Source organism: Chroicocephalus ridibundus, chromosome 1 (genome assembly GCF_963924245.1).
Source record: "Chroicocephalus ridibundus chromosome 1, bChrRid1.1, whole genome shotgun sequence".
Taxonomy (NCBI): domain Eukaryota; kingdom Metazoa; phylum Chordata; class Aves; order Charadriiformes; family Laridae; genus Chroicocephalus; species Chroicocephalus ridibundus.
The window spans coordinates 195,697,335-195,724,198 of NC_086284.1; the positions used below are offsets into that span (position 1 = coordinate 195,697,335).

At 37.8% G+C, this 26,864-nt stretch overlaps 1 protein-coding gene across 8 annotated transcripts in view; it reads right to left on the reverse strand.

The window, feature by feature from the left end:
• CADPS2 (calcium dependent secretion activator 2) overlaps nucleotides 1-26,864 on the reverse strand; it is a 320,439-nt gene that overhangs the window by 130,822 nt on the left and 162,753 nt on the right. For all 8 annotated transcript variants that reach the window (XM_063323277.1, XM_063323280.1, XM_063323282.1 and 5 more), the window contains exon 8: nucleotides 21,752-21,891. In XM_063323277.1, the coding sequence (XP_063179347.1) occupies nucleotides 21,752-21,891 (140 nt within the window). The remainder of the gene's footprint in view (nucleotides 1-21,751; nucleotides 21,892-26,864) is intronic.

Below are 26,864 nucleotides of genomic sequence, written 5' to 3' on the forward strand. Positions count from 1 at the left end.
GCTTCTGTAGGAAGGAAACCGAGGTGGAAAAGAGCGAGAACTGTTCAGAACCTGAGGGCCCAAGGCGGCAGAAGAAACATTTAGGAAAGCCTCGCACCAGCCCTTATCTTCCAGACACTGGAAAATGCATTTCAGAAGCCGGTAAAGCTGTTCAGCCCTTTCACTCCATGTGTTGAAACATGCAAATCGTCCATGAATTAAAAAAATATAAAAGAAAATGTTCCAAAGGGAAATGGCAAGTTAAATACATTTGTCTTTGCAGGTCCTCTATGCCACTTTCAGTGACCAAGTTTCCTGTGGGCTTTGTATGGATCCAGCATAAACTACTTGGGGCATATTTCATCTTCAGAGCTTTGCAAATTACCCTTTGGGAGCGCCCTTCTGTCTCCATTGGCTATACCGGATCCCTACAGTGCTCAGACTCCAAACGTAGGTGGTGCAGTTAGTTGCCTGAAAATAGATGAAATGAAGGAGGCTTTCTGTACCTAGCCATCATGAAGAAGAGATAATGTGACATTCACAGAAAACGTTTGTTGTTTGCAGCCTGACAAGAGTACTCAATCTAAAGCACAATTCGGAATAATATATACTACTTTGCCCTTTTCAGTCTGTTCTATGAAGTAAAGCTTCTGTAGATGCAATGATCAAAATTAGCTGGTAGTGAACAGAGTATGTCGACTGTAAAGATTTTGAAATGCTTGGAACACTTGGTAGAAAAAACTTCTTTTCAGTTGCACTACTACAGAGCAGTCCCGAATGAAAAGTGCTGGAGTACGATTTAAGCAACAGTGGGGAAATGAAGTTACCTTCTTGGAATTCACATACAACCTTTGAAATGGCATTCTCTCCCCACGCTGCAGAAATAAAAAGCTTTTTATTGGGAACTAAGTAATTTCTTCTGGATTAAAATTTTGACACTTCATGCTCTCGTACATTGGAAAATTCACTTTTAATTGACCAGACTTCACATAAACATTGGAATCAATGAATACCACTTCTCTCTCCATCCAACATCCAACAGCAGAAAACCACACGATGCTGCCTGTACCAGTGGTGCAGACTGTCTCCGTTGCATCTCTAGCACCTCTAAGGAATGCAGGAATAGTGCCAGACATTAATTTCCATTCTCACACAGCAAAGCAACTGTTATGCCTTGTTTCCATGAACTCAAAGTAGTTACATTTCATTGTGCATTTTCGGCATTCCTGGACAGGTTTGTGAAAGAGAAATTCAATGTAATTCAATACGCAAAGAACTGTAACTGGCTTAGAAAGTCCTTGTGCTGCAGACAGGTGGAGTCTGAAAGGGTACTGAGACTACTCTTATGAACTTTCCCAGTCATCTGCTGCCGGCCACACTGGGAGACATGATACCAGGTCAGATGAGCATTCGGCCCAAGACAATAAGGTTAATCTAACATTCCGATAGAGGAGACATTCTGCCTTGGAAAACCTACCGGTGCAGAACGACAACTGTAGGTGATCCTTTCATTGAGAGTTAGAGTCAAAAAAGTACTTTTATACTCCTGGCCACCTTTTGATGACGATACATGACTAAGAACAAGGAAGAAAGCTTTCATAGTATGGCCCAGACAATCAGTTGTCTTAAAATATCCATTTTAAGGAACTTTCCTATACAAAATACATGTAAAATTTTAAAGATGACAAGGAATCAAAAAGAATTCTATGTCACTTCATCTCTTTTGAAGACGCTTGTCTCTATGAAAGAATGTAGAAGTGGCCACCCAAAAGCACATTCAGGCCTCTGCCTTGTTCCCAACAGGATGTGGAGGGAAGCAGCAACCGGATGGAAGCGTGCAGTTATACATCCCCAGAATTTTCTTCTATACTCATGCTATTACTGGCTTTAGGAGTTTCTTTATCTAGAAACGGTGTCTCCGTATTTACTTGTTAATGGACTTTTGTTTCAACGAATTTCCATAATGGTTTTCTGAACCTTTTAAACTTTCAAAATCTACACCTAGTAGCACAGTTCCACATCTTAACTACTTTTGCCTAGAAGCAGCTGTTTGGTTTTCTCTGACACTTACACCTCCTAGTACTACTTAGCGATTGTCTTGCGGCACTGGAAGAGGCAGCTTCCAGTGTACAATAACTTACATTAGAACCGTTAACACGATCGCACGTTTATTCTTGGAAATGCCACAAAGAAACAAACAATCTAAAACTGAATTCCACGGGAATTATTCTAGGAAATGGTAGAATTGCGTCACTGAGAAATACATCCACCTTAAGAAACGTACTTTAGTATCTCTTCGTGGAATTCAGGATTTTTAAAATGGATTAAGATAATAAAGAAAAAAATAAAAATCCTAAAGAAATGTTAATACGCTATGAATATCTTGAAAATAGTTTTGTTTTTGGTGGTTACACAAAACCAAAAAAACGTGATATACAAGACATATAAGCCTAAAACAACAGCATGGATTTGCTCTTTGTCAAAAGTGCTTTACTGTAACAAATACATAGAAAATAAAAACCTTCAAATGCACCGTCCTTGGACTAGAGTTTTTAAACGGGAGCTGATTCGCATGTTCAGCTGCAGAAGTAGGACTTCAGGAATACAGGATTTACCACCTGGGAGGGAGCATCAGAGCCATCTACTGGGGTCAGCCCATTCCTGCTGCACAGGATTGCTCTGATAAGCAACTATATCCCCAAAATAGCAATACTAAAGCGATATTCAACCGCAAAACTGCTGTTACAAACAAATAAAATAAAAAAACCCCTCGTAAAATCTAAGCGGAAACTTAAGTTGTAACACTGATGAATTGGATGTGAGGGGAGGTTTGAGTGTTTTCTCCTCACTTTAAGTTTTAGAAATACTTTTTAAAAAATAGCATTTATTTGTACGTAACACAAAGGGTAAAATGCCTCCTGTGAATGTTTTACTGATGAATTTAAGTGGAACAAAAAAAAAAAATTTTTAGTATCATTCATTGATTATTGTTCAAATCTGAGACTGAGATTTTTCAATCTCTTTCCCCAAGCAGAACTTTACGTGTGTGTGTGTGTATAGACATACATATATATTTAGACATACATATATAAAAGGACTAATTTCCTGCTATAACTGCAGAGTAGTTCCACTGTCCCTTAAACCTAATGGATAGCTACCTCCACTCTCCAAATATTTGATTCACCAAAATACTGTAACGGATTTTATTGGAATTCGCAGAGCTAAATTTCCAACTAGGCTTTAATTAAACTCCCACGTTAAATATTTTAAAACATTCTTCTAAAAGAGACTGTATATATACAGAGAAAAAAGACTTTTATAGCTCCTAAGAAGCTACACTTGGAAACATCTAAAATTAACACGCAGTTGCTTTTCTGTATAGGCTAGGAAACTACGCACTCTTCTAAATTATAAGAGCTTTCACAAAACAATATAACAATCAAAAGTGAGATTAATTTACCTGCATTATAATCATGTTCCCATCCTCTCCCTTAATTTAACTATGCTGCCCTCCTGTGGATGTCAGGGTATGTATAACGCAATGGCTCGCTCAAGCTATGAAAATCTAGTTCAAATTGATGCCTGCTACCTGTTTGCGACTGACTGGAAGGGGAAAGAAAATGCCACTGTGTAACCACAAAAAGCAGTTAAATTAAACTTCAGGGCAAGGACTGTGAAACTTACATTTTAAATAGTTTTAAAATGAATATTTTAAATAAGTAGAATGTCTTATTATTCCACAAATCATGTATATATGGGAGCACAGAGTCATACATATTAATAATACATTTATTCTCAAATTAGTGGGAGAATATTCATTGCATAATGACAAGTTACTTCATTTGTTGAAGTGCCAACACAGTCGAACACACATAAAGATTATCCAAAAACTCAAAAAGCGTGGAAATCATTTGCAAAAGTATGAGTATTTGGTAAATTGAAAAAGTGAGAATTGGTAAAATTTTAATCTTTTTTTCCTGGTACAGAGATACCAAATTATGGAGTCAAAAAGATGTTATATCTTTAAAGAAAAATATCAAAAATGGTCTGGAGTAGAAGAATATAAAACGAAGGACAGGAATAATAGGACAGGTATAATAAATTATTCAAAGAAATTACCTATGCAGAAAAAACCCATCTTTTTTGATCAATTACATTTCCATAAAGTCTCTTCTATATTCTGTTAGAGTAGTCAGATTTCTTAAATCATTGGTTTAAAACAGATCAGTACGGAACAGATACCAAAACCGCTAAAATACAATACCTGGAGTGACACAACACTGCTGTTTTTCTTCTAGACTAAATTTGTAAATGATGAAAAATTATGCTTAAAGTGTCATGATAAAGAATGCTTAAAAATACACTTTTCTTTCTGAAGATAAGCTAAAATTTCTAAAAGCTACAAAAGGTAGAGTGATACTTTCTGATTCTAAAACATGTTAGAAAGTAAACACTTCTTTTTCTTTAGAATCCTTTTTTGTCTTTAACTCAGAAAAAAAAAAAAGAAAAACAAAATGCTAAATTTTAAGTCAAGTCACTCCCTGACAAAATATTTTATATATTATTGGAAAGACTGTGAAATAAATAGAAAGTCTCAGGAAAGTGAAAAACTGTAAGAAATTATTTTGGACAAGACAAGACATTTAGATTAGAAATGCTATTTTGTGCCAATTAGCAAAGCTGCTAACATGCCGTATCAATAAAAAACAATTGACCTAAGTAGTGGGGCTAATTAAATGAAAGATAATTAAATGCTTCTCAATATATAATAAAAAATTATGGCTGAAAGTGTTCCGTAATGTTGTCTTTTTGTTTTCCTATTATCTGCTTTTCTGCTGAGTTTTAATCAGTGTATCCATATGCATAAAAGATAGATGGTGTCCAGATGTTAAGGTGTTGGTGGCAGGAATCAGGTGTTCAATTAAAATTTATTGAGTGTGCAAAGAAAAAAACCAAGCCTTCCATTAAGTAGAATACATACAGCTCAATTAAAAATGAATGTAGCATTTGTGATTAAATTGAACACTCACATTCTAGAACGGCAATAAAATTTTACATGACATACGATTACTTTGTTAATTTAATCTCAATCATACAATTCTAATTTAAGGATCAGTGTTATCTTCTGTTTCAAAAGGGATCCATTGCTTCTCAACATACAAAATAATGGTAGAGCTGCATGGTTTTCTGCATCTGATGCCTTTTTTATTTTTTTTTGCATAATTAGTGAATGAAAGACAAGCAACCGTAACATTTTTAGGGATCTTAGTCTAGCGCATGTTCTCACCTACTGGCAATATTGCTTATATTTAATACCAGCCCCAGTTGCGTTGCTTGCATAACAACTCCAGTTTTGTTCGAATGCATTCATTACTCAGGATGTGTTTCTAAATGGCTTGACTGAAAAATCCTTAAAATGACATCCCTTGCCCGTGTAATGTGGTATCACTTCCCAACCTACTGCCCTTAGCCTAAAAGGAATCATTCCGTAGTCTAAGTCTTCAGACCCTTGCTTCCGACTTCAGCTTGCCCTTCAAAACTAAGACTTACAACCAGATGAAAAAAGCTAGAGAGCCACAAACATTCAGTTTTAGAAAAGAGACTGGCCATCAGGTGTCCAGCTGTGAGGGGGGCACATCCCCAGGTAAGACTTCTCCATGCCAGCAATGCGACGAGCTGGGCCAAGCTTCTTATTCTCCTCTACTTGGTCAATGGCATGGTGTATTCCACTTAAAACGTTGAACTTCAAATGGTTTCACAATTTAAATAAGCTTAAAATATCAGTGGTCAAAATCAGAAATGGAGGAATACGTGATCGTAAATTCAAAGCCACTGATTTACTGAAGAAGGATTACTAGTTTTGTGTTTAGGAATCTCTTCTCTCACCAGAACCACACAGCTTCTCATCTTTGGAATAAACTTTGAAGAAAAGCAGATGGCAATTTTGGGCTGGCAATCTTCTAATGTTGTTATCGGAGTTCTCCATCTGGTAAAGCAGGGGAATTCGGTCTGACCCCAACGGAGACTTAGCGGTGGAACTCAAACCTCCACCTACCACAACACTTTCCCTGCCAATTTGTCCCTGGTTTACTTCATAAAAGCAGCATGAAAGATAATCTCACAGGTCTTTTCTGTCTCTGGCTCCAAAAACGAACCATGCACAGGATTTGACATACCATTTCACAAGCATTTTTCACCTATCTGATCTCTTTTATCATTTATGTAAAAAAAACCTCCCAACCCGCACATTATGAAAAGACAAAGCAATACTACCTCGTTGAACGGGCACAAAGTTAATTTAGGATGGGATTAAACTAAAACATATTTCTGATAGCAAGCATGCTAAAAAGATTATTTGTAGTGCACAGTGAAGTCTTCATTACAGTTTTTAGTTAAATAAAAAGACAGAAGGAGCTGACTGTGCAGAACTCTGTACGAAAGCACTGCTACACTGATGACACCACAGAAACCACCAGCCTACCGAGGTGATGCTGTCACGTTGCTTTCTCGGGGATGCGAGATGTACTCGAGGACCCCGACAAAATGGTACAGTATGGAACTGCCAACACAGTTGTGTTGACATTTAACAGGACGTGGACTATTTAAAGGGAGCTGGCTGTGATGAATACACTATTTGGGCAAAACGACAGTAGTGCAGGGCCATGGGGACTCTGTTACTATGTCAAAATTGAATGCAATACTATAATCATTGAAATTATAACACTGCGGAGAAAAAAACCCCACTAATTGAATTTATAAAAAGTTACCTCTGCCTTTACATCCAGCATTGTGTTAAAACAATTTCTTCCCATACAGAACATTGTATTATGACTTGAAATCCACCCTCAGACACAGTAAAGCACAACTGACCATACAGTATCTACCTGAGCCAGCATTCTGGCACACTGGGAGGATTAGACTGGTTACATACTATTAGCATTTAAAATTGATTTTGTTCTTGTAAGTGCCTTTGATTTTGTAAGGGTTTATATTCCCAAAGACAAAAACTCGGTGAATTTTACCTTCCTCTAAGTAACAGATGGACAGCGCAAGTGACAGAAGGAGACAGCAGGCAGGTGGCATGCCCCCATGCTTGCAGTTAATAGTACTGGCACTCTCCGTATAGAAATAATGCCAGGCCATGCCAGACCATATGCAATGTCAATGTATGTCAGGCAGAAATAACCCCTTCTTAAATTCTATGTCACAGATTAGTGTATGGTACCGCGTCTTTCCCCTGCATGATATGTGTGCTGTGCTGATTGGTAGTAGAATAAAGCAATATAAACAAAATCCAAACCAATTATTTCAATGACGTTAGGTTCCGCAGTGTGGCAAAATGAGAATATTGCTTAGGTGACTACGTACAGTAGTAGTGTTATGAATATCACAGTCAGTTGCATCTTCATTACGACAGACTCACGCCCATACAGGAAGTTTCCAGAGAACTTTCAAAAGGAACTTAGATGGCAAAAAAGTTAAAAATTATAATACAAAATAAATATATACATATATATATATTCTACTACATATATTTCTGGAACAGATTGTGAAATAGGGATACTTGCACATGATTTGATCCTAAAGATACTGTCAGAAATATTTTGGGTGTATTTACAGAGTAATAAGTTTTTTCTAAAGGTGTTAGCAAAATTAAAAGTCAGCTTTGTTCTGAGTGATACTTTTCCAAAGCTATGGGAACTGTGTAACAATAGCGTAAAGGAATTTAAGCTAAAGAAGCCAACCTAAACATTCCAGTCAGACCACAGTCTCCTCAATTAGAGTGTAGAGTTACTGGGAAGTTCCCACTACTCTGAAGTTATTACTGCAAATTTTAGAACACCTCTGATGTGATAAAATTTTTTTAACTGTTCACCATTTATTGTAGTAAAAATAAGCAGCCTGCTCTATGCTTTCATTTTAGTGAGACAAATGATGCACAGGATAAAAAAATAACCTGCCCATATTTCACTGAATTTACATGTAGTGACTGAACTGCTCAGATCATGATCTTCCATATGAGGACCTAATAAGACACATATTTTGCTACAACATAACATTTATTTTTTTAATACTACCTTCAATCCACATAGTACTGAATGGTCAGCCCCCCTATTCTGCCTGTCCTGTGTATGAAAAACACTTATATGTAAATTAAACTTAAAGCAAAGTTATTACTTAGTGGTTTAGAACAAAATTGAGTGACAAATCATACTAAACCAGATTTTCTCAGTTCCTCACCTACATGAACTTATAAGGTCTTTTTTCAGTTAAATATTAGTTCATCATTTGGCCTTCTAAATTACCACAAGCTTTGTTATTTTTAATGAAAATATAGAAAAAAAATCCTTTTTTAAACCTTAATAGCTTTCTGAAGTTCTCATTTGAGCATTTCCAATAGCAGGCAAGATTCTGTTTAGAATTTATATTTTTTTTTAAAAAAAGCAAACATTTACAAGCACAAATGTAAGGTTTCACAGGAGCATGTATTTCTTGTATTTTCAGGATTGAACCTGTGCTTGAACCCCTGACATGGGCATCAATAGAAGCTGCTGCCCAGTTTTGCCCAACTACTTTTAGGTAGTTACACGAAGTACCTAAACAGAAAAGGATATATCTGCGTTGGTAACTTAGTCTGAATAAGGATTGTGCCCTTGAAGAGAATCTCTCCATTGCCCCCAGTTGCAGCACTTGGTTCACATTGCGGAGTGGATTCAGAGCACGTGACCTGGACTCCTCTTGCACGAAATGAAACCAGGTGCGGTGCTCAGCTAGTGCATCTCACATATTCCAGCCACTAAAGGGCAGCCAGCCTAGGACAAGACCAGGCAGAGACTGAACTAAAGCCCCAGAAATGGATGTGAGGTGATTATCAGGTCCTCGGCAACCACTGAGTCACTTTACAGATCAGTTCGGGCGCACTTCACACTTGGCTCCCTTTGTAGTCAAGAAGGAGGCACATGCCGAGCACAGTTCAGCTCTTCCAGATTTCCATCTCTTTGTACTGGGGAGCATAATTCTGGTAGCCATCAGTGGCTACAAATCCTTTGTAGGTGCCACAGTTAGACAAGCCCGGATTACTGCTCTTCGCACCATTCATCCTTTAATTCTTCTCTCTCCACGGCAGGATCATCACACGCAATCCGCCGTCTGGGTACAGCGCTTAATCTCATCCCACTGCTGCAACAAGTGGCTGCAGCTAGCCGGTGCTCAGTGAACCAGCCTCTCTCATGCAGTGATGCTGCATTCAAATTTGCTCAGGTGGAGCGGCCAAGAATTAGGAGTCAGATACACAAACTATGATGACAAGTCCTCATCACCATCGTTATGGTCTGAAAGTGAGCTCGTCTCTAATGTGACAAACTGAAAATTGCTGCCAAGGTTTTTTCCACTTCTTTTTCTTCCCCTTACACGTGCACACAAAGACTAGGAAGTCTCGATGGGGAGAGACTTAAACTTGAGAGTTGCAGACAGAAATTTGATGGTATAGACCGGAAAAACCTACCTAGCTGTTGTACGGGTCACTGAGATGCTCAGTCACAGGTTCTGAGATCTCACATGATAAGAAGAAAAAATTGGCATTTAAACGTGAATTTACATGTGAATTCCCCCCCTGATTTTCTCCCTACCCTACTGGGGGGCGTGGGGGTGGGGTGAGCGAGCAGTGACGTGGTCCCAGTTGCTGGCTGGGGTTAAACCAGAACACAGAAGCACGTAGCTTTGCAGTGAAATATAAGAAAAATGAACACCCTATATAAACAGTTTCAATGACTTTTTTAATGTAAGAGTAGAACCATGATTTAAATATAAATTACATAAAGTTTGTAAATCTCGTCTCAGCTCTTTTACTTCATGTTTTGAAAAGTTACGAGTAAAAACAAAAATTTTTAAGAAAAAAAAATTAGATGTTAAGTTTTCTGACTATTAACCTTGCTTAACCCATAGATCTTTTTCACATAAAGACTGTTGTGGTTAAGCTAAGTGAGTTTGGATCTAAATTTATATCTCAGCTTTTACAAATATTTCAGATTAATTACCATGGAATGAATGAAGAATGGCACCTTAATTAGTAATGCTTCTCTTGGCAATTAGGATTCTCTTGGCTTCTCTTAGCAATTAAAGTGGCAGTGGCATATCATTAAGGTCTTCAAGATTCCCCATGCCTCCTCAGAAGCAATTACTGTGGGAAGCACTGAAAATCCGGCTCAAAGCTATAATCTGTTCTCTAAGGATCCAGCAGCAGGATAAACACTTTTGCTTCTTCCTTCCATAGCAATTTTGCATTAACCCATCATCATTATCCAATCAATCATTAATGTAATTTTAATGTGTCATTTTTCATGAAGTTCAATTTTCGTTTTTAAAAAGCAACTGATTACAGTCAATTGATTGTGCAAACGCCTATAATATTAAAATCATTTCAATGAAGACAGTCAACACATTAGCACTTTTCTCTGTGACAAAATGCTAGCATTCATTTAGCACAATGAATTGCTAACACTTAGCACAATTTAAACTAGCATAACAGAAAATACTGCTACAAGACACCTTGCAATAATAACAGTAAGGCATCCATACGTCACTAAAAATGAATTAAAATCAAGCCATTCTATCAATGCTTCTTATAATGTATGCAGGAAATTTTTAGTATATACAAGTGCATGTTGCCTGACGAATGTAAAAATGAAGACAGGTTTGTCAGAATTTAGCAAGAAATAGAAGATAATTATAGCTATATGAATGAGACTTTTGACCCTCTGCCTAAGCAAAAAATATACATCATTGCTATTAGACCCAAATTTAAAAATGCTTATAAATTATAGGCCAAAATGTAACCAATATTTCTGCTGAACTGTAAAGTCACTGTTTTAGTTTTTGAATTTTGTGTTACTTCCTCAGTAGTCTCATTCCATGTGTCAGAAGTTCTTGAAACACTTGGCCTTACACTGTGCTGGGATTTATGAGTCTTGTCTTGCAGAAAGAGATACTCACATGCTTGTCCTCAGGGTCTTTGGATCTTTGGAGTCAGCAACTGTCTGAGAGTTACTGTTGAAAAGAAAGATAATCTCCTCTTCCTAGGCTTTAGTAAAAGGCTCTTATGGTTTTAAAAGAATCAGGTTACTTCATGTCGCAGGAAGAGTAGTTAAGTTACAGATCAACAATGCCAGTCCTTTCCAGGTCAAGGTATTCAGCAATGACTACATTTCATGAAGTATTCTGAAGTTTGCAGCCAGGATACATTTCATAGTAGTTTCTGACATAGCCTTCTGCAGCACCATTCACTGAGTAAAGAAAATACGCTCTATGCATATAAGTATGTGGTGCTGGATGTTAGATGACATTTTGGCATACCGTGACGTAAAGAGAAGAGCAGACATTCTTGAATATGCAGTAGTATTTGCTGCGCTGTATACTCCTGTTGCTGCTCACATTTTGTACTGAAACTCCTTTCGTCAACAGTCAACTGTTTGAAATTCAACCAAAGCCTCTTTCATGAACTACACAACACATCTTCCTTAAGTGGTGATGAGTCAAGCACTAACTGCACTTGTCTTCATCAGTCATAAGGTTTTGGAGTGTCATGCTAAGTCTAGGTTGAACATGGATTGGATAATGAAGCTTTGCAGTTCACACCTCTTCTATCGTTGAAGCTAATGAAACTTAACTGAAACTCTGATACTTCTTTATGCCTTCCGCTCAGAGACTACAATGAAATCTTTCGTCCAGCATTTCAGGAGTCTTCTGTGTATGGCAAGCAAATACAAGGTCACATTGTCCATGCTTTAAGTCTGAGATAGGAGCCAACTCTAATGCAAAAGTGTTGTGACCATGTTGGCAATCCCAACAGTTCTGCAGTGCAAGAGCTGGCACCACATTGTCAGTTTTTGGTCAGGGTGGAGAGCTGGCATTTGCGCTCTTACACACACACACGTCTCCTTAAAGGTGGCCTTGGTGATAGTGTAGGAGATAATACTGCCAAGCCTCATGCTGACCTTCTCAGATTGTCATATTTGAAATACTTTGTTAGAATAGAAAGAAATCTCTAACTCACTTTTGCTTGATAAAGTTTCTTTACTAGACAGTTCCCTTTAGATAGGTCTACTTTTGTTCCTCTTCCATATGACTGACACGATATGTCAGTGTCATTAGCTTATAATGAGCTCTTTGGAAATATCAGTAGATGAGAATGAGGTTCTTAGGACCACTTGGGCACTAATTTTGAGGCCAGCTACACTCAGCAAACATTGTCCCATTTGCCAGTAACAGGAGAGACAAGAAAACCTTGTGCACGCTATAAAATCATAGTTGGAGGGAGTGATTAAGTTTTACCAAGACCCAGCCGACTTGAACACACACTTGATTCCTGCGATGGGACCCTCCTGCAGCAGACTGCCAGCAATATAGTACATCCCACAGTGTTTCAACATGTCATAACAAGATTTCACAAGGTAACAACGGAGACAACTTCAGGAAATAGGAGCATTGTTGGTCATATGGTTAGTGAACCAAGACTCAGGTGAAGACCAAGGCTCTCCTTCATGGCAGACACCCTTTATCCACACACGAGGAATGAGTGGCAGAGGATTATCTTTCCCTCAATGGCACAAAGGTGGTCTAATAACCTCCCATTTGCATATGGATTACAGGTCACGGCAAAATACTGGAAGGCCTGATGTTGGAAATGGCACTGGGCACTCTCTGACAGATATTTGTAGAAAGATTTAACTCCTAAATATATTTGATACTAATTAGGAGTAATTGTAATAGAAATTGTAATAGAAATTATAAAGATTACTGATATACTCCATCCATATTTTTTACAACTGCTGTTCTTATGATAGGATGAGAAGATGCTTTGAACAAAATTGCAGCTGTTAAAAATATAAATCAAATATGTCTGCTGCCAAATAGAACAAGCTATATGGTCAGAGGACATCACAAACAACTACCAGTGCAAACAAAAAATCCTCACAGGAATTAACTGAAGCGACATTTATTTCACATAAAATATCCATTTAATTTCATTCATCTTCATAAGAGTATATGCAAAGACACTACTTCATCTACAAAGATCATTACTAATAGCTAGTAAGAAAAACAACAAATATCAGTATCAGTGAAGTTATTTCTCCGAACTTCATGATTTTCTGTAGCAAAATTGTCTTACTATCTATTAAAGTAGGCTGAGTTTCATTTAAAATAAAAGACTTGGCTTTTAAAAATCACTTTGGCAACTATGCATAGTTTATCTCTGACCTGAATTTAAATTTGAGAAACTGTGAATGCGGCAGAAGAAAAAAGATGACATGACTGAAGCCCACCTGTTGCTTTGGCAATTCATCTTTCCAAAGCTCTGTCATCTGGTGATTAGGCATTTATTTTAATTTAGAAAAGAATCTATACTTTTGAATGCAATATGTACAGACAAAAGTTTACCTTACCAACTCCAGTGTACCTTTCCTTTTTCCTCTATAGCCAGTGTCTTAGCGTTCATAAACCACCCTGTCAAGGTATTCCCTCCCTACCCAGTGACTTTTGAGAGAATTTAGACAACTCTGACATAGCCTGAATTTCTAAATTTTGGGCTGCTATACTGAGGCCATATGACTTAATGAGCAAAAAAGGATTTCAAACTACCTGACGCTATGTAAAGTTTGCAAAATTCAATCAAACTGAACAGTTCCTTCCATCTGACTTTGCTTATGCTTCCCAGTCTTGATGTTCACAAACTGGAAAACAAACCTTCTACCAAAGGACAGTGAGGACCCTGTTCTTCAAAGCAGCAGCTGAAGCGGGTGCTCTGTTACCCCTTTTTAAGCTGGAAGAAAAAGTGCAATAGCAACAAAGAGAAAGCTAGGTGGTGCTAATATACTGACTTCATGGTTTCAACTAGATGTGCTGCACACAAACTTGGAAAGACAAATAAAATGTTATAAACAGCTACAGAAGAGTTTACATATGTAGATGAAGAAATGCCATAGTTAGATAAACACCTACTTACCTCACTATTTGACTCATGCAATTATCTGTGTTGGTAACAAACAGAAAAGAGCAAAAGGAATCTCTCAGATAGCCTCCTCTCCCTTTCATAGGAGAACATTACAGTCTTCACTAATGAGAAAAGTCTTTTCAGTAACTGCTGAAAAGTGTCACGGTTGCCCCAACCGGCAACTAAGCCCCATGCAGCCGCTCACTCACCCCCTCAGTGGGATGGGGGAGAGAAACAGAAGAGTAAAAGCAAGAAAACTCATGGGTTGAGATAAAGACAGTTTAATAGGTAAAGCAAAAGCCGCGCATGCAAGCAAAGCAAAAGAAGAAATTCATTCACCACTTCCCATCAGCAGACCGGTGTTCAGCCATATCCAGGAAAGCAGGGCTCCATCAAGCGTAACAGTTATTTGGGAAGATAAAATGCCGTAACTCCGAATGTCCCCCACTTCCTTCTTCTTCCCCAGCTTTATATACTGAGCATGACACCACATGGCATGGAACATCCCTTTGGTCAGCTGAGGTCAGCTGTCACAGCTGTGTCCCCTCCCAACTTCTTGTGCACCCCCAGGCTACTCACTGGCGGGGCGGTGTGAGGAGCAGAAAAGGCCCTGACTGCCCAGCAACAACCAAAAGCACCAGTGTGCTACCAGCACCATTCTCATCCCCAATCCAAAACACAGCACTAACCCAGCTGCCAGCAAGAAAGTCAACTCTATCCCAGCTGAAACCATGACAAAATGTAACGTAGAAAGTTATTGTTTTTATCTAATGGAAAATACTACTAATTTAAGAAGTCTATAGTGCACGTTACCACATGATAAAAAGTATTAGGAAGGATTTTCTTAGATCTTGGATACACACAGGTTTCTAACACTTTTCTTCACTTCGAAGCACCTGTATGTATACCTACTGGGTCTAACAGAAACTAAACTTGACATTTTAGCTCAGTTGAAATCTGGTTTCTATTTTATTTTTTTAGTATTGGTGTAACATATTATTTAGAATTATTCTGACATATATATCTGTTTTGACTCAGAGAAAGGTCTGAAACTGGTTTCAAATCCTTTACATATAACAGAAAGCCCTACTGGTGACAGAGATCACACAGCACTTGCTAAGAGAAGCGTGATTGTATTCCTGGCATCTTACTTTATCTGTAAAAGCAACCCCAAATTGAAAAAGCATAATTTCAATGTGGTCACCTTGCACATTTCTCTGCAATAATGATACTGGGAGCAGATCTCATCTTCAGATCAGCCTTCAGATTACACATCTTGAAGTTATAAAGCTAATGATGTTCCTCCTCCTGCCCTTTGCTAGGCGACCATGGACAAGCAGCACGTAAGAGCTGGCACCACCATTGTTCTGGCTAACTTCAGTGTCCCCGTGGGTCTTCTGAGTTGACTTATGAGCTCACTAGTAGCTATGACAACCATTTATCCAGGTGACAGTCACACACTTTAACCCTACCCATTGAGAAGCTAGCAGAACCGAGTGCAATCCTCAGCTCAGTCACTGAAATGCCTGTGACCTTGGGTGATCTCAGTTCATTCCTGTGCTTCATTTCACTCATCTGTAAATCAAATAATTATACTCATCTTCCTCTCCAATGAATTCCTTTATCAATGGGTGACAAGTGTCATAAAAATGAGAGGGGAAAATTACTTATCCTGTAGTTCTGCATCTTGGAAGACTGCTAGCCAGGGCATTCATCTCACAGATTTCCTTTAGCTCCAAAATGACAGCAGCAGGAGGAGAAAAGTGATACTTCAGTCACGTACAGGAACCAGTAGCTATATTTTTTGTTTATAAATGCTCTCCTGTGAACATTTCAGTCCATTCCAAGTGCACAAGGGAAAACTTTTTAAAAGTTTAACAAATTCATGGTAATCTTTTTATTCTGAAAATACACCTATAAAATACTACTACTACTACCACTACTACTGCTACTGCTACTACTACTAAGTTGTGAGAGAAAAATCACGTCACACAGATTCCTTACAATTTTGGAAAGCACAAGTTCTAAAATGTCACCAAAATAGTTGCTTTACAGATGAGAGACAGGGAGAAAATCTGGGCATGTGCATACTCTAGTGCTTATAGAATGTATATTCCAACCACAAATGTTTACAAAATTAAAGGTGTAACATATCTATACGCAATCTATCACAGCAGAAAGCAGAACAGAACTTACAAGAATGAATTTTGCCTTTCAGATTCTGGAAAAAGTTCTGGACAAGAACTATGCTGAAATGCTTTACTTCGGAAGTCAAACCCAAATAACACTACTTTGTAATATTGTCCTGTTTAGGCTGTTCAATTTGTAAGAATTTCATTTTATGTTATTATTTATTTTCCTTTTTTAGGTATGACCATTAAGCATTACTAATCCTCTTAAAGCAAGCTATTTGAAAAAATCTCAGTATTCCTTTTTTTTCTACTTCTTTATTTCTAGATTGGAAGCAACAGAATAATACCTGTTAGTAACCACTAGGCTATGCTAACGGACAACTCAACTGACACAAAATCTACCTTTAAAAAGAATGCATGCTTTAAATGCATGCAGATATGCAAAGGCACATTAAAAAAACCAAAACACATTAGAAAAGGTATTTACAGTAACCCACGTACCTTGAGTGGATTAACCTGTCCTCCTTGGGTTTTCAACGCTAATTTAAATATGAGTTAAGGAGAGCCAAGTGAGCCTTCCTGAAGCAAAGAGTACCTCCCTAATGCTGCTAGTCTAACTCGACAGAAATGAACAGGCTTTTAGCATTTTACATAGGAAGTTTTTTAAACCAAATTTTGCTTATTTCCCCTGATGGTTTGTTTCAGATTCAAGATTGTAACAGAAGAGATGACTAGAAATGTTACAAACCCTCCTTTTTTACGGATGTTTGCTTTAGTACCTTAACATCAAGGACAAAAAAAAAAAAAATCTTGTATGTACTCTGGATTTTAGACCAGGAAAACATTACCATATTCTATGAGAAGATGACAAATACATTGCGAATTACGAAAAAGGAATCTGAAGTATCACGAATTACCAATACTTGGGACTGTTCTACAAATCCCCATCAATGAGTGATGTTTACCTTGTCATTACTCAGAATTTCTAGCTGAGCATGTTTCCCCTTGTCATCTATTGACAGGGTTTAAATAGAAAAGGATGGTTATATATCCTTCAGGTTGTTTCATACTTTGACAGCCTTTCACGCAAGAATTAAAAACCCAGCAAAACAAGCCGAAAATAAATAATAAGATTATGTTCACTATAAGACATGTGTAAGTATTCTTTATTTTTTAAACATTTAAGAGAATGCATAGAAAAATCACTGTTTTCTTGCTCAAGTGTTTTTTTAAAAATCAGATTAGCAGAATAACCCTAACTGTATGAAGGTGCCGCCATAAACACTGGTGTAAAAGTCAAGTGGTTAGCAAAGCTACCTGGTTTTGGCTGAGGTACAAGTGAACTGCAATTGAGATTCATAGTAATGTTGAGTCATAAGGATTTTTATTTCTTGTTCTTAGGTTTCAATTTGTACTGAAAAAAATCCCAAGTTTACAATTTTATTTGAAATATAATTATTTGTTATGACTGTGGAAATGGGAATTATGATCTGAAGGTGCTGCAGTCAGAACGCTATTTGTGAATTAAAATTTCAGTTTAAATACAAGACAGTATAACTTGTAAAACTGAATATTCTTAAAGCATAAATGCGAGACAGGTTTTCAAGTTTTTCAGAATATCCCCTGTGTCAATAAGTAAAGTCGGTCTTAAAAAGGAGAAACTTTTCTGAAGGAGTAAAACTGTAAACCCACAATTAGCTTGTGCCTGTGGGTTTTGCTTGGTCTTTGATTTTTGCTGACCCTGCAGAATTTGAAATATTTGAGTGTAGCTCCCATATCTGAAGAAACTGTCTCTTAGTACCATTATTATTTTTTTTTAATCATGATAGAGCACTAATCTAATAAAACCCCTCTTTCTGCAATTGGCTGTGGGGTAAAATTTTAATTCAACTTTGAATAAATGTCGAGATTCTCAGCTGAAAGGCATTATCTAATGCCAACAGATTGCCTTTTTCTCCTATGAGACAAATATGAATCTTCTATATTAGCTTGCTAACTCAGACTGACACAGAAGATGTAAGTTGTCTAGTTCAAAGACCGGGCAGAGATAAAGCATAAGATGTTTCTGAAAAATAAACTGAAGAATTAGAACTCAACTGGGATAATCACACTAACTACGTTAGAAGTCTGTTATTAAGGCTGTAAAATTTAACTTGCTAACGTGACAAAATTCCAGCAGCGAGGACGATCGCATTCTTTCCTCCTGTTATTTCCCCCCCTTTTTGCGTAGTCTATGATACTGTGCTTAAATATCTGACCACATAAATAAAATAAAATAAAATAAAATAAAATAAAATAAAATAAAATAAAATAAAATAAAATAAAATAAAATAAAATAAAATAAAATAAAATAAAATAAAATAACAAAAACCTCCTAGCCCTTTTCACTATTCAGGATAGCAGCAGCTGCCTTCTAGTTCTTCAACACATTATTGTCTCCCATGGCCTATTCTGTTGCATGTTATGCAAACACCGCTTCATAGAGAGACTTGAGTTATTTGCTTTTCCACCTTGTGCAGGTTCACCAAGGGAGTTGCCGAGACCCGGCACTGCAATAACTGCAATAACACTGCCCAGTAGAGCATAAGCCTTTGGCCATGTGTTAGAGAAGCGACCATACCCCACTTCCCCCAGCTCGTGAGGTGTGTAGGCAACTTCTACCAGTTGCTTCCCAAGATTTACCTTCAAATGTCTACAACGCTGGGAAGTGGTATTATTCTCCCTTGGTAACAGGAGAACTAAAGTACCAACAATTTTAGGCTTCACATATTAAGATGAAGATCTAATTTTTAGGATATTTGGAATCTAAGAGCACAATGCATATTTTCAGCCCAGTTTCCACTGATTTCACCTAGTAGCTGTGAGCGTTGGGCACCTCTATGAAATCAGATTCCAGTTTATCAAACTGGGCACAAGAAAGAAGCAACATACCACAAGTTACTATAAGTGGAAAAGTTTGTTTTCAGGCTCTTACAGACAGGTCCTTCCATGCAGCACAAACAAGACTAAAAGCCAGTTGTTCCAGGCGTCCCTCAACTGCCTTAACCACAAAATCTTCTTTTGCCTTCCTGCAATACCGTTCATCACCCACCACGTGTTTCCAGCCTCTTCACAAACGAGGATTTCTCTGATAACACAGCACCAGTTCAGAACCAGAACAGCTTTACTCTGTGTGTTGAAGCAGGTGGGAATTCCTCTTGAAAAAATAGCAAATGACCACTTCATACTTATACTCACCCAAGAAGTCAAGAGAATGCTGCAGAGAGTGCCTGGATGATGACATTTCATAACGTTAATGGTTCCTGACTGTACACATTAATAATTCTTCTAGCAGGTGTTTTTTTTCCCTGCCAAATACCTTCTTACTTCCTCTCACTGCAATTCCAGTGCCATCATACAGTATTTCATCAACCTTTTCTATGGTTATTGGAGGAATTATTAACTTTTTTTCATTTCACATAAATTTATGGTGGAGGAGTGCTCGGCGCCCTAACTTTTCTAGACAAATGTGTAGGAAATAATCTTTATAACTAATGGCTATAAAGAAAAGGAAACGAAGACTGACCTTGAGCATTTTTAGTGGGAAGAACAACTATATTTGCCTGGACAATAGTGACAGCAGTGACTCTGAAGTAAAATGAAGAAGTAAAAAACTGTGCCAGAGATTAGAATTCAAAATCAATGTGAGGAAGTAACCAGCAAGAGCAGATGAAAGGGATAATGACTGAATTAAATTATTGAAAGCAATATTTGACTGGGCAATCCATGTAATGCTCAGACAAGAAGACTAATGACATAAACCAGTACAGAAAAGCAAACCAGGAGGTTGGAAAGACCCTCTGAAGATCCCAGAAGGACAGCTCCCCAGCCATGAGAGCCTCTATGGAAACCTTGGGCCACAATGGGAGGAAGCATTGGAGCCTTGTTCTTCTTTCCAGACCCAGGTCAATATAAGTTGCATGTTACACCTTTGGGGTTGCAGATAGCACGATCCCAACATTATCAGTGACCTGATCAAAAATGGGGACTTCTCCTGGTCACCTGTTGGGATAGGTGCGTGGGAACACAACATCCCTGATGTAGCTGTAGCGTGGAGTATGTAACCAAACCAGGTCACATGCAAGTTAGATCCATCTGCTGTGTATTATTAACTACTGATGTTATTCAAGTCATCCCATCGCCATGGTTGCCTTTTGACAAACCGTTGAAGAATGCAAGCAGCACCATGCCACCCCTGCAGCATTCACTACTTCAACTGTCTGAACACCCTCCAGCAGCAGGAGACTGAAACCATGCTAGTGGACTGAATCTAGACAAGGATGTGCCACAATTACCAAACCACTTCAGAGGTGTTTGGTGAGTGCAAATGAATGGGACGGGAGTGGAGACAGACTGGAGAGCATCATGCTTTAGTACAAATAAACGCTTTTCTCTCTTCCGTAGGTCCTCTCCACTCCAACTTACTCATATCAGCCTGCTCTTCCTGCTCTCTCCTGCCACATTATCCCATTTTCTTTATTCATGTATTTGCAGCCCTACTTGTCAGTCTTCTCATCTCAGTCCCAGTCTCTGGATTCAGTAGCTCCAGCTCTCCCCTTGGCTCCACGACTGATTTCTCTCTCTTTCCTCTCAGCTCCTAGTCACCAGACACAGGTCTCCAGCTAGCAAGTCTCATTGTTACAGTCCTCATCATTTGTGTCTAAGTTTCCCAAAACCAAAATGAGGGCTGAGGTTCATACCTGGGAAATTTCAGCCCAATCAATTACAGCTTTTTCAAAACTAAAATAAGTTTGTGGTTTTTTTTTTTAAGTACTGAATATAGGAAATGTTGGCAATTACTGTCTGTATACAATGCGCAGAATATTAACAGGAGATTTAAAAGAAATCTAAATAGTATAGCCACTACATTAATTCTTCATTAATACGTTGAATAGTCCTCTTTTTTGTACTTCTGCTTAATTCAGAAGAAGTTAGAAGGACGGAAAACAGCCCTGGTGATTGCTTTATAACAACGGATACAGCCTTACTTACGGTCGGCGACACTACCGGTTTTTGCAGCTGGGATGAAGAATAGTGGTGCCACTTGGCCAGGTGAGCTGTCTTTATGAGTAATCTATTCCATACACTTATATATGTTAGGTAGAACAAATATATATGTGTGTATCTATCTGTTAGACAGAAAAACATCCTTAAACTGGTTTCATACACAAATTCCTTTCAAGAGAAATACCATGCAGCAGACAGAGAAAGAAAAGGAGAGACTATGTTGCAAGTACCATCACATTCAGGTATATAATTAATCCTATTGTAATGGAAAAACATGTTCCTCCAAAATATCAACTTTTTTTTAAAAGTGATATAAATTGTAAGATTCTAACCCAGTTCCTGTATCACATTGTACTCTTAGTTCTGCATGTCAGAGTTAGCTCATCACCTGTCTTTACACATCACTGAACGTCTGAAATGGGTGTTATTCCTGACTAGTCCAAACTTTATGTATAAAACAAGGATATAACACTCTGCCACACTATAGGAACTGTTCTACACATTCATAATGTTTTACAAACCTTATGTTTTTAGCTACATATGGTTAAACACAGGCACAGTGAGGCAAAACAATAAATACAGACAGCCAGAAATGGACACTTACCCACAGTGCTTCATGTGAGGTGGTTTATCCATTCTCACCGCCAGTTTAATTTTCAAGTCGTTGTCCTGGCTGTTTTTGGGGACTATCATTTTATGCAGATCAGGTGACTTTGGGCTGTTGGAAGTTGGATACAACACTACCTGCAAGTCATAAAATAAAAACTTCAATGAGCTGATACAAAAAGAACCTGATAGTCTTTAATGTAAACTTCTAAGCAGTGAAGATTCCTGCATCTCCTCTGATCTGAAAGACGACTAAAAAAGGTTTCATAAATCTAATAAATGAGTTGACTCAATCTTATTGTAATAGACAAATCTCCAAAATGAACTCATTAATTTTCTTACGATGGGAATTTTCATATTATGAGTGAATAAAATTTCCTTCTCTGTTAGCTCATTCTGAATTAACAGTTTTACACAAAAAGGAAGAGCTGACACTTTGAAATGGTCGTGCACAATTAAACAAGAACCTAAACTTTTATACTACTCAGTGCTCTGGGGAAACATCCTATTGAAACAATTTGCTGTAGCATTATGCAACAGCTCGCCCCTCCAGCAGTGACATCGCTTCAGTGAAGAAAACCAAAACGCGCTTTTTTCTTACCAACTCCATTTTTTGAACATTCGCATTAATAAAAGCCAATTATAGTAAAAATTGCAGAAATTTGAGAGTAATTCCAAAGCACTTTTGCTGCAAACGGAGTATGATAAATGTAAGACACTACGTCCAGTCCAGATGTGATATGAAACAAACCTTTTTTTTGTGGTAGACGTGTAAAAAAATAAAAATACATGGAATTTGAAGCATTTCATTTTTTAAAAGTTTATATACATTTCTTGATAGTTTTACCCGCTAACCATTAATTTCAGATTAATATTAGTCACAAGCTGTTAAATATTTATTTATTTACCATCCAGAAAGTTTATCCATTTACAGTGAGTATAATTAAATATTACTACTTCATGAAATCCTTACCCACAGTCACACGTTTAGCAGTTAAATGCTGCTGAAACATAATTTCCTTTCACTCTTATTATAAGCACTACTTTTGAATCAATTTAGACTCTAAAATATTCTAAACGCGCTATTAGGGAGACCTTTGTAATATTGAGTAAGTTCTGAATTACCATTATCATGAAGCAGTATTTCAAAAGTAACAACACTCTAAAAAGCAGCGTTCTTCACATCTTTTATTTCCCGAAAACTAAAATTAATCATAATGCTAACCATCAAGTTAATTTCTTATGCACAGTACTTGTGCCTTTTGTCACATATATAAAACACAATATATTCTCCTCTGTGTTATTAGGAAAGTTAAATCAAGGACTTGAGTAAGAATCTCCAAGCGAGCATAAATCTAACAGACGTTACTAAGCCAAAAATATTACAATAGTGTCATTCAGATCTAATCATCTGAAAGATGACGTAAGCTGAAGGCCTTCAGCTTCTCATCTCAGTATTTTGCAGAAAACGCGTTCCTGCGTCCTCTTCATACCAGGAGCTCTCGTGAAGCAGAGAAACATAATGCATCACTCCTAATCAAGAGCGCAACCTTTCTAACACCAGTGGGAGAAATAACCTGTCGGATCTATTGAATACATTCAGAGCCTTTTAAAGAGGCAGTAGAAGAATCAGTATATTCCAGTTTTAATGAACCAGGAGGCTACTTTTTTTTCTTTTCTTTTTGCAAATGCATACCAAACGCTCCTCCTTTCCCAAGGAACAAGCTGATTTTCATTTTGAGTAAAAGCCATCCCATAAAAAACATTTAAAAGCATTATGAGTATGGCAACCTTTGCGTTCTGATGCAGCAAACAGAAAATGATTTTTAGTTTGTTTATCTTTTTAAATGCAAGATTAAAAAAACCAGAATTATTACTCATTCCATGCATATAATCACTTGGCATTCACATAGGACCGTAGGTGATGATATGAATTTTTTCATTTGTACAGGCTGCCGTTTCTGTTGTCCTGTAACAGCTTACTAGAGCTCATGCATCTCAAGTGACATCTTTCTCCTCTCAATTTCTTGAGTTTTTAGAATGTTGACGAAAATGTAAGCAGACAAGTGTGTAATTAATTCATAACTTCACTACTGACAATTCCTTTTCTGAATTCTTAAAGAAGTATTCTGGAGTTTCGTTTTCAAAGCTCTCGCAATGAATAAGTACCTGGCAGAATACTGAAGTATGCACTCAGTTGTGTTTGTAGTACACTTTGTCATGCCTGCTGGCTTCAAACGATGAGAGCTAAAAGAACTTTGTCATTAAACTTTTTATCTTTACACACAAACACATGTACACACATGCACAGAAAGCATTTGACAGGCATTAATTATCTACACAATAACCTTCATACTAATAGTGCCCTTAAGGGCAATACTAATTGTTGTGTACCATCTCATCAGGTGGCACAAAGTGTATCGTGAAATCACTGAAAGCAGAACACTGGGCAAATGTTCCTTAATAGGAAAAGTCAAAAGTTGCTGAAATTTGTATTAAAAGCATTGTCTCCATTATGGCACACTGCAATGCAATGTCATTGCCGTTGTCCGTGGAGAACCTTCCTAGGTTATTGTCTCAGATTTCCTTTCCGCACTGCTTAAGGGATTTTAATGTTCTACTTGTTCTATAATCTCCTTTAAAAAATAAAATGGTATCAACTCATATGTCTTCTCTGGGGGATATAAAACACACCTACAGGATACCCTTCACTGTGCCTAAAACTTCTAAAAGTTTCATAAAATTCCCACTACATCATACATTTCTGAATTAATTTTTATTTTTGTTTAGTTTAGTTTATCGTATTTTATTGTTGTCACACCTGTGAATATCACCATAGCAGATTACTCAGTAGCAGCACAGAGAACCAAGAGTTGTTACTCTAGGACTGTCTTTACAATAAATAAACTAACAGGCTGTTGTGGTTTGGGCTGGGCTGGCCACTAACCTCAAACCAGGACCCAGATAAGCTGCATTAAAACGAGTAATGAACTATTAATGACCAGAATGCTACACACCAAACATAGCTGCTGTGTGCTGCATTGCTTCAGCTGATTTGAGGCAAATTAATAGTATCAGAACAGTGTGGGATAACTCAGTAAATTCAATCATCTCATGATCATTAAAAATACTTGACCACGTGGCCTGATTATATCTAGTATTACGTTTCCTCAGACCACAATGTAACTGAAAAAGTTGCAAGTTCACTTTATGCCTCTCCTCATTTGGATGCAAAACAAACACAGAAATCTGAAATATTATAGAGCAACATATTTATGGATTTGTGCAAGGTGATGTTCTCAAAACACTCTTTCTAAATTATGAATGAATGAAAATGTTTCTCTCCTGGACTTAAAATATGACAGGTTGAAAGACATGAAGCTAATATCATTTGATGACTTAACTAACCATCATTTACTGTGATTCCGTTGTGTATTTAAGTCCCCAGATGGATCACAATGGAAGTTGTTATTTGAAGTACACCTGAGCCAAACGGTCAATGCAGCGAAGCAACTATTAACTCTCCTCTATCTTTGGCATATTGATCATATCTTCTTTTAAAGGTATGCAAAAAAAGTTGAGTTGTCCAAAATACTCTGAAAACTTGGAACAAACCAAACTTGGAACAATCTTGCTTTCTCAGAGCAGAAAACCAAGCAGAAGGTTCAGAGTCAAAAAGGCTGTGCAGAAATACCTCTTATTGGTATTCCCATGCTTAGATAAATCTCTCAAGCTAACCATCTCTGGCCACAGTTATCCTGTTATGAAAAGAAAATGCAGTCTTCAAAAGGGACCAATTCAGCTAAGAGGCAAGCAGACTGGCAAGCCGTAAGCGCATGAGAAAAATTAAGAGTCAAGATAAACTCTACTTTTTCCCCCATCCCACACTTCCAGCTGAGTTCACCTTCAGCCAATTCATGTCCTTGTATCCCATCCTACCCCTCCCCATCCCCTACTTCTACCCAAACCCCATGATATTCAAGAGTTGAACGCAGCCACTGGAGTTACCTACTCTTGTGACCCAAATATTTGAAATGAGACAGATTGTACAAGTTGGGGTGGTCTAAGACACATTTTGAGATCTCAGACCTTGGGCCCCAGACCTTGGTAACCATGGCAATTCTGAGAAGACTATGCTGAGTTTTGGCTCACTGTCACAAGCTAAAAAGATGAAAGTGAAGAAGATCTGAACCTGCTCCTTGATGTCCTGGCTGAGAGTCAGATGACACTTACCATGCTATTACAGAAAACCCTTATCTCACCTCAGTACAACTCACACCACACAAGCTTAAAGAAAATAAAGATACAGCCCATCAACAGTCTCCTCTTCGTAACATGGTCTGGGGCCCTCTTCAAAAAACAGACCAGACCCTCAACCTGTCCTCATCCCCAGGGAGGTGCCCGATGCCTGGAGCTGCCCTAATGTGCCCCATCCTGCCCTGCTCCCTGCCACTCCAGGGAGTCCCTGCTGGTACCCAGCTTCCTCTCTTTTCTTCAAACTGCATGGTCCCCAACAGGAAAGCCAGAAGATTTTATGAGACAAAAGAAGTTCCCATGACTGATGTGCTCTTCCAGATCACAAATGGCGCTACAAATGATTGCTTTTTGCCATTGACCAAGCCCACATTTTCTTTTTATCTTATTCCACACCTAGGATGAAAAATTTTAGCCTCAACACTTAAGGTCTGGCTGAGTTACAAGCAATCGTATGTCAAAATCGTGAATCGTATGTCAAAAGGCCTTAAACATGAACAGCATTGCCAGCTCTGTTCAGAATAAACAACACACTTGTGGTCATGCAAGAAATCCCACAATGAACTGGAGAAACCAAGTTCTCTAAATCCCATGGTCTACCAGAGACACTTCTATCTCAATTTGTGATTATTTAAAATTATGAAAAACAGTGAGTGCCCGAGACATAAGATAATAGGCTCCCTCAACTGCATTTGTTGAAGCTTTCATCAAGCAACAAGACTAATTTATTCTATGAAAGGCTTTTTCTTTCATGCTTTAAAATGTAGTGACTTGAAAAGATGCCAGTGCAAGCAGAGAGGACAGGCAAATTTTATGTTATGAAATAAGCATCCATTATTATTTGGCACACACAAATT